Below are 9,631 nucleotides of genomic sequence, written 5' to 3'. Positions count from 1 at the left end.
ACTGCTGAGTTGTGTAGTCTTTTTTGCCATTGCTCTAGTCAAATCAAGATACTCAGGAGTCCAGAAATATGGTGTGAACTTCTTGATCCAAAGTATAAGTGGAACTATATGTTTTCCAGTTGGTTGGACACTATTTTATGGTGAGATCTTATTAATAATTTGCCAATTGACAGCCGGTTTGAGCCCCATTTTTTTTCCCCAAAATGCATTTTGGAATAGTATTTTGATGCAGAATGTGTAGTTAAAAAGTAAGGAAAAGGTTTGAGTTTGCATATAATATTATTTCATTGAAGAATGTGATTGAAAATAAGAGAGAGAGAGAAAATGTATTTTGGAAAAATAATGATGACCAAACAAGGAGGGTAAAGGTCTTGGACAGATTATAAGGTTTCTTTGTTGAGTTCTCTTTCTACCTCACCATATCCCTAGTCTTTTATTTCTTATTTAAGGAACCAATCCACTCTCCCTCCTTCCCTCACACACGCATTTTACTTCAACTGCTGATAAAACAAGGCAAGAGAAGGCCATTAAAATTCAATCAACCCTTTGAAAGTAAAAAAAAAAAAAAAAATAGGAAAATATGATTAGCCGAAATATTGCTTATCCATGATGCTGCTTTATTATGCTTGATTGGTATCTTAAAATGCATCATCTAAAGTAAAGTATATCAAAATTACCTGTCTGGATAATCCACAATAATTTCAAAAAGCTTGGCAATTCTTAGATCTTGCAAGGTTTCATAAGCAAAATACTCTAAGCGCAACTGCCATCTGACAAGTCCCTCAGAGGGAGTTCCAGTTCCATAATAGTCAGAGGATGGATAAGATGCCAAAGGTGACTTAAGACCAGAAGAAGGGCTTCCATTACTTTTAGAATCACCAAGGTAAGCAAGAAGGGCATGCAAGAATTGGAGGGGCACAGCCTGCATAACAAAATCTCCCTATTTCAGAGGGCATGTGTTGAAACATAATTATATCCTTTACTATCAAAGGTGAATTAGAAAAACTTCAAGATGATTCGGAGAGAATAAAAAATATCCTTGTGCTTGACTAGTTTAAGGTAAATATGAAAAATTGAGAAGCAGATTATGCCTACAAGAGCTACCTGTATCCATCGTTTAATGGACTCCAAAACCGAACTCCTGTAATCATCACCAGCCAGCTCATGTACTTTAGTCTGTCGAGTAATTAAAGAAATAGAATATAAAGCACAAACAAAGGGAATATAGTATATATTCAGCTGAAAATTCATCATCCAGAAGTTTTAAAAATATTGTTGCCAATTAGTAAAAATGAAATCAATGATTCCAAAAAGAAAAGAAAAGCGTATAGATCTCAAAAAGTTACAAAGTCACAAGAAAACACAAGGCAATCAAATGAGCTGAATGCCAATTAATTGATATCAGTAACACAAAACCTTCAATAGGAAAAATATAGCAGACGCATAGGCATCTTCAGCCATTGAGGTAAAGCCAAGATTCCTAAGATCACGAACAAGCATCCCGATGTTCTTCACTAATTTGTTGTTCCCCAAAAATATTCCATGGAGGTGGGATCCATCAATATCCATTTTTCCAGTTCTGCACGATAGCTTGCTTTTCTCATCCAAGTCCATTTCATCTTCTGCTTGCAATGCACTATCGTCCTCATAGCCTGTAGCCATGATTGTACTTAACTCTTCCAGTCGTCCCTTAAAATACCAGTGAAGTACATCTGAGAATATTATGAAATAGGAGTCACCATGGTTAAATTAATACACCTTACAGCTATAAAAATTTCATCATATATGAAGCTTCCTTCCCTACCCCCAAAAAAGCATCAGGGAGAAATACATGTATTATATTGACCTTAAGAATTTACAACAGTAACTACTAGACTCATTCGCAGACTTCAAAAATTGAAGACACAGAAGTGAAATAATGACCATCCACTCCACTAAACAAAGAATATTAACTCACAAGTGATCAGATGATTTAGGGAAAATGAATCAAAAAACTTTAACATGAGCATGTGACAGATATGAGAAAAACATACCTGGAAAATGCCGAGGAAGACTGGTCACGAGGACTGAAGATAATGTTAAATGATACTTCGAGAAAAGAAGGTTGCACTTTGCATCTGAACTGATTTGTCCATCTGACTTATTTTCTCTGTATGTTTGTAAAGCATGAACCAACAATGATAGGCACTTCTCCTGGTATTGTTTTTCGGATGATATCTCTTCCAAAGCATTGTGTAATACTTGCTGGATCTCGTCTTGCTGATCCTGTTTCAGTATTTATCATCACTACAATCTTATTGAACCAACAGAAGCCTTAACTAAAGCATCGAGTATGGAGCACCTTCTATTGACGAAGAATATTTGTTTCAAATGAATAAAATCAAACACATTGGCGATTAGTACTAACAAACATTCTACTAGCATAATGATTTTTCAATGTTCTCAAAGTATTCATGAATTAATGGCAGCTAAATTGTAAGATTGTGTAATACTAGTCTCATTACAAGCTGAGAATTTAAATGCAGGGGTACATCAAATCAGCAATGTTGACCGTCATATTTCAGACTCCAGGCTTCTCGTATGCTTGAAAGTTGAAACAACAACGAAATTTACATTCTAAAATAAACTATCTTAAGTAAGAGAAAAATATATGAAGTGATATTTTTTATATCCTCAAATGACCTATTCTTGACTCCTTTATCATCACATTATGTTTTATCTGCAACTTGTAAGAATTTTTGTTTCTACATCTTCTGAATATGAGAACTTATGTCAAATTATGACATCTAACGGATTTTCAAATTCCTTCTAGATATTATATCCATCAGCATCCTGGTCTTCAGAACGTTGTACATAATCATCAATAATCCTTCTATTAAACTCATTGCGTTACAGTTGTCATTTTAAATAGCTCAAATTAACTTTTTAAATTAAACATGGTTCATCAAAGAAAGAATATATCCAATACACAGAGAAAAATTTGATACCACAGCAATGAAGAAAAATTTAGACTAAATTTATGAAATTGAATTTAATAATTTCAACAAGTGATGACAAGTTGCAAGACACACAGTATTGTTATAATTGTACTAATTAGAAAGCAAAGGCAGCATTGCATCAACATATTGAAACCTATACCATTGTGTTTCCTTTCTTTTCCATTGGGTCTAAATTAACTAAATGATAGAATGCTTACTTATCAAACATAAAAATGCATTGCATACCAAGGCATCACATGGATACATACCTGATCATTCATTTCTAGAACTGCGAGATCACCATAGGCATCAAAATGCCTCCAAAACCTTGATGCCCCATTTTTCTCAAAAGTTTCCTATATTAATTACAAGTTTTCAGCAAATATAAGAACGCACTATACATGAACGCAGAGAACTTATTGTTCCTACTCACCATTTCACATGCATATATACAGTGCCCTCTCTACAAAATATCTTCTATTTAATGCTGAAGGCCTTTGAATTAAAGGTGTCCTTATTTCCTGCTACTGTTATTTAAATTCCTTTTGGAACAGTGGTCAAATTAAAGAACATTTCAATCAGTTCATTATTCCTCACTCTTTCACCATGGAAATGGCAAAGAGAAATCATTAAATAAGCCCAAAAGGGGGAAAATTGACATTTGGAATTATTTAACGTTCAATTGTCTTACAATTTGTCTGAATTTTTTTCAAAAAAGGGTTCAACTTCCTTCTCAAATTTAGAAAGAAAATATGGACCAGTAAACAACAAGGAGTCTTGAAGATAACTGCTGGACTCAAAAATTATGTAAATAACTAAAATTTTTATAGAAAATTAAGTTTCATTTTCAATGTCTTCAATTATTGGTCTTTCACGTACCTTAAATGCTCATTTGAACTTAAAAATGCTCAGTTTCACTCTCAAATTATAAAAGAAAAACTGAATATATTCTTCAAATTTTCAGGGAAAAAAATGAAAAAGCTCTCATATAGGGAAAAATAAAAAAGTACCGTGACCAGGAAGTGCAAGTTGTACTGGCTCCCAAAATAAAAACCCATAACTAAATTTACCTCAAACTGAGTTCCTTACCGTATTTCCCCGAAAAATTCAAGCCAAAGAAAGATGAATATACCTCAAGGGAGCCAAGGAAGTGTTCAATGACGAGAGAATCCAGTCCGCGGTTGCAAAGATTCTGCACTTGCTTCACAAAATCCGAGGCGAACGATAAATCGCCATTGCCTTTGAGAAGTGCTTCTGTAGATAAGCAAAATCCATTCCAGCTATCGTCAATTTCTCCAATTAAATCTTCATTCAGAGAGTCCAAAACCGCTAAATTACACATCTGCGACGATTCCGAGTCATCCACTGCCTCCATTTTTGAGAACTTGCAAATATTTTTATTGGTATTCAACCAAAAGAACCCTAATTCAGACCGTAGATACACAGATATACAAATTTACATTTGCCGCCATATTTTAACTACGTGAAAGACGAAATGGTGACGTGGCCATTGAAATTGTCTAGATGTTTAGCCAAATGCACACTTGGATTTCCAAATCAGCCAAACACACCCCATCAATTAAGCACCCCCCAAATTAACTTCACTTCACCTCGCCAATCTCTCTCAGTGAATTGAAAACTACTGCAAATTGGAGCAAGGTCTGAGAAGAAATCCCCCAAGTGGAAGAAGACTAGAATGTCTTAAGAAAAGATTTCACTTGGCTCATATAAGCAAAACTACAGATGAATAATCCTCAGTTCCATTTCATTTGTGGCTCGGAACGGGAAGTCTTTTTTGACAGGTTTGACGAGCAGCGATATGAATAATCCTCAGCTCCATTTTTTGAAGCCAACACAGAGTATGTTCATGACTTTTAGAGGTGGTAATGGACCGAGTCAGCTACCAGGTCCGAGCTCATCACTTCCCAAGTTCATTTAAGCACTAGCCGAGGATGGCTTGTGCTCAACGATCGAGATTGGGTTGGTCAATGAGCTTGTGAGCTCACGAGTCGAGCTGAGCCCACAAGCTCAAATTTATTTTTTAAAAATTTTTTTTTTACTATTTTGTTCACATTTTTTACTAGCTCGTGGGCGTGTCCACGAGTTGTTCGCTAGCTCAACTCGACGAACGAACCCCCCTCGACTTGGGATTGGGCACATCCCAAACAAGTCCAAACCGTACATGGGCTGAGCTTTAAGGAGCTGAGCCGACGAATTACTCGATTCTTTTACCATCCCATCATTTGCTGATGCATATTCTAAACGGAAAAGTGTAGCAGCGGTCCCTAACATTTTCATTTATTTAAGATATTATCTTAACCTTCATTTCGTGCCTGCAAAAGTTCCTAACCTTTCATAAATATGCACTTGAGGTTCATCCGGATAAAAATTGTCCAAAACAGTGTCAGTTGATCTGGAAAATTCCTTGAACTATTTGCTATCGTGATGGTTTTATTAGATATTGATACATTTTTGGGCGGTTTTATTAGATGTTGATTCCTTAATTTTTAAGGTCAACTGACGGTGTTTTGGACGATTTCTGTCTAGATAGACCTCAGGTGCATATTTATGAAAGGTTAGGAACCTTCACTGGCACAAAATAAATATTAATGTAAAGTTTGTAAAAAATGAAAAGATTATGGACCGCTACTGCAATTTTTCTTGTTCAAAAGTATTGATGCCTCTCAAAGATAGAGATGGCAATGCTTGGCTCGTTTCTCGAGGGTCGAGCCTACCTTCGATCCCGCAAGCTCACTCTTTTTTTTTTTTGAGATAAAAACATTTCTCCTTTGTTCGGGCTTGGAACCGATTACTTAAATTTCGAATAGGAAAAGTTAAAAATTGTACATAAACAACTTGTTACAGATAATTTTTAAAAAAATAATAAGTCTTATTAATATGGTTTAATTAAATATTACTTACCTGATGACAGCCAATTTTGACATATATCTTACAATTTGAAATGAGCGTTATGTCAATTCTTTGCGCGCATTAACGCTTCTAAAATATCTTCTTTCAGTCAACTCTTGATTTTGGACAGAACCCTTTTACTTGCACTAAAAGCAAACTTTGAAACTACAGTGTTAATTAGAGATATTAGTTTATCTTTTGCAATAGTAGAAACCACTGGCCATCGTCATTCGTACTTTCATCGGACGTCAATCACTTCTTCTGAACATTTTTTAAATTGATGCATTACTAGTTATATTATGATTAAAGTAATCAATTGATTTGGCAGGCAATGCATTGTGATTTGCGTCTGATGTCTGATTACATATGATAGACATAAGACCACCAGAAGAACGTATTGCATCATATCTATACGTGTTAATGCATTCAAATAAATTCCGTATTTTAGCTTATTATTTTTCAAGATTAGGGGGAAGAGAATATGCTGATAAGTGTAATTAATACACTTATTTAGATTTAAAAATATAGACATTATAATTTTTTTTTAACAATTATAGCCTAATTTATCATATATTTCATTTACTATGTGGAACTAGATAAAATGAAGTGAAATTGAAAGAAATAAACCAAATTAGCGAAAAAAAAGGCAGGATTCAAAGTTTGGGGACTAAAGTGTAAATACTCAAAAGTTGTGTTGAACCTCATGATGAAGATTTGAGAATGCTAGAGGTGAATTAGAAGTCAAAATGAGTGAAATATGATCAAAATATTTTCACTAGTCAATTTTCAACAATACAAGTATGTTCCAAATTTTTAATCGGAGATTAAGACCCATTTTTTACATAATAAACGTTCGAATTGAGTTATTTGTCCAACATTCTTTGAATCTCCTTAATTGGATATTAGAAGAGAAAATTATGATAAAAATACTAAAGATGCAGAATGCAAGGAGTAGGTGGCGTCGAGCCGCCCACTCTCGGGAAAAAATACCAAATTCGACGTGTTGGCGCCACCAGTGGCCAGATAGGGTTTTCAGGTGCAATTCATCTTTTTAAAAGTCCAATTCAACTAAAAGTTCTCCAAGACTCGAAGAAAGCGTAGATACAACTTGAGAAAACACAATTTAGGAGAAGAAAAACACATAATCATCATGATCAAAGATAAAAATAAAAAAAAAATAAAAAACTAAAGTTTCAAGACTTTTGAAGTTGAAGAAGATTCTTGGTACAAGATTCAATCATTTTCATGATCAAGATTTCAAAACCCGTTTATGAACTCTGTATTTTTTTGTTTTTTCTTACATTATAATGAGTAGCTAAATTTATAGATAGGATGAACAATGTGATCTATGTGTGATCCTTTATTTCTTTTATTTAAGAATCTAGTTCTTTACGTGCATATGAGTTGATACTATTCATAAATTTAATGCTTTGAATCACTTGAACACTAATTCAACGATTTGTGAATTTATTACAAATCGAGAGGTGAGTATTAGATTTAGACCGCATACTAAAATTTGGTAATAAAGTCTAGAGATATCTATACAAATTATTGTGATCATTAAATTAATTCTTAGAATTAACATTTCATTTAATTAAGATTGATACATATAGAGATATAAAATCGAATTAGTTAAATAGACTCAATGAGAAATCAAAGTGGTAAATTGAATACTTTAGAAGAGTTTAACCGAACACTACACTAACAATGAATCTTGACTAGTGAATTAAAGGGAATCCGTGGGTAAAATTGTAAGTCCTAGCATCCACATTCATACTTTTAAAATTCAAATTCGATAAATTGTGTACGTTATAAAATTTAATTTAGTTAGAATAATATAGACACCAATCATGAATCTTATTTTTTTGTTTTCGATCAAATAAAAGTTATGAATAATTTAACCAATTCCTGATGGTAGTCTTCGTGGGAATAATATTCGAACTCATTGGTCCACTATATTACCTATAACAATCCATACATTTGCGGGATATAAAATTGACAATGGATGCAGAGGGTGCCCAATTAATATTTGTACACATTCGTTCTGTATATAATTCGTACATTTCACATAAAGTTTGTTCTAAATTTCTATAAGTGATAGACGTATTAAAAGATAAAACTTTCGAAATTTGATGAATTACATATTTAGTATATAATAAATTGTATCAGAGTCCACGATGAATGCTAAAGGAAATAATATAGGCAAGTCTTATCAATATTTTCTAAATTTTAATTTCATAGGATATATAACTTCACTAAAATTGAGATCATTTTTGTATTTATGAAATACCCTTGTAATGATATAAAGATGTTCAAACACCATACAACTAGTGAGATAGTACACTCCAGATAAAGTATTTCTAGAGTCATAAAAACTTGTTAAAATTTTTTTAATTTTAAAAGCTAAAAGTCAATCAAATTCAATCCAAATTGTGTCATCATCGTTTTTTAATATGCGTATAGTTATAAATTTCAGTTATTAAATGTTCAAATCCTTCACATGATTTTAATAATAAGTGAGTAGAGTTCTATCTATATCTTACGTCACTAACAAATGTTTTTGTATTTGTCAACTCAAATTCGGCACAAAATTCCTCGAAAGCTTTTTTTTTTTACTAGGTGAAATCGCGATATATATCAGTACATATTAAATTCTTTGAATTTCATTTTTAATATGTTTCAAACCATCTTATACAATTAAATTAAATATATGGCACACACAGTGAACATGAAATAAATAACCACCGAAATCAAGTTACAGTACCTTACAAAACTTATCAACAACTGGTTTATTAACTCTAGCGCTGTCAAATGTAAAAAAAATGAATTTTATTGTCGCAATGGTATTCTCAAATAATGCTCATGATAGCATTAAATATATTGTTAGCATTGTGTGGGAACTCAATTATTTTAAAAGCTATAATTTTTGTGCATATACCAAAATAGGTCTATGTAATGTGTAGTTGCAGTTATATAATCTCTTTTATTAATTCCTTCCCATAAATTCAAAGTTAAGATATAAGTATAACACAACTAGATTTTTACAAATTAATAATTAATTTTTCTTTATATTAAGGAAATATTGGAATGAATAGCGTTTCTACTTATCCCAATGTATCTCAGTTAAAGATATTCTTTTACATGGAAGACGAAAATATTGGTTGTTCACTATTGTTAGAGGCAACTTAGCACCAACAAGGAATTTCACCATTCCCGTTCGAGCTTTCTCCTTCGAATATATCCACGGAACCAACGATTGAACTACCAAATTGCAGTTGCGTTTGAGAGGCATCAACAAGTCCATGTGTTGGCCATACCTGCCTTGTAGTGACGACTGAAGTGGACGGCATCAATGCCCTTTTGCTATACTAATCATGTTTAACAGTGTTTACATATTACTTTAGACTATACAATTTCGTCGAACATACGACCAGTTGGAATCAATTTAAAGTAATCACAACATTTTGCCTATTTTTCGATTTTGCTTTCCTCTTGCGTCAAGAATATCTAATTCCTCCACGTTTCGCTACGGGAACATTAATGTCATCCAAATTAATTGGATTACTACTTTCTTGAAGATCCAAATCTGGAATATTTTGGTAATGGTACATCGTTGAGACCGACAAATTTATTGTGAAATTGACTAGTAGCGTCATGGGTGATTCACCGTCGATATTGAACAAGCCTTCAACCAATGATTGTGGATCCATTTGTGAGGAATTGATAATATATGAACTTGAATG

General features: G+C 33.1%; 1 protein-coding gene across 1 annotated transcript in view; it reads right to left on the bottom strand.

Annotated features, from left to right (window-relative positions):
• LOC111405093 (anaphase-promoting complex subunit 2) overlaps window positions 1-4,871 on the bottom strand; it is an 11,550-nt gene extending 6,679 nt beyond the window's left edge. The window contains exons 1-6 of the mRNA XM_023033816.1: window positions 4,111-4,871; window positions 3,248-3,334; window positions 2,034-2,265; window positions 1,417-1,712; window positions 1,105-1,176; window positions 678-922 (exon numbers count right to left, since the gene is read on the bottom strand). Coding sequence (XP_022889584.1) covers window positions 678-922; window positions 1,105-1,176; window positions 1,417-1,712; window positions 2,034-2,265; window positions 3,248-3,334; window positions 4,111-4,353 — 1,175 coding nt within the window. The 5' untranslated portion in view covers window positions 4,354-4,871. The remainder of the gene's footprint in view (window positions 1-677; window positions 923-1,104; window positions 1,177-1,416; window positions 1,713-2,033; window positions 2,266-3,247; window positions 3,335-4,110) is intronic.
• Window positions 4,872-9,631: the final 4,760 nt, after the last annotated feature.

Source organism: Olea europaea, chromosome 1, assembly GCF_002742605.1.
Source record: "Olea europaea var. sylvestris chromosome 1, O_europaea_v1, whole genome shotgun sequence".
NCBI lineage: Eukaryota > Viridiplantae > Streptophyta > Magnoliopsida > Lamiales > Oleaceae > Olea > Olea europaea.
The sequence above is the reverse complement of the archived record's forward strand: the minus strand, read 5'-3'. Positions and strand labels throughout refer to the sequence as shown.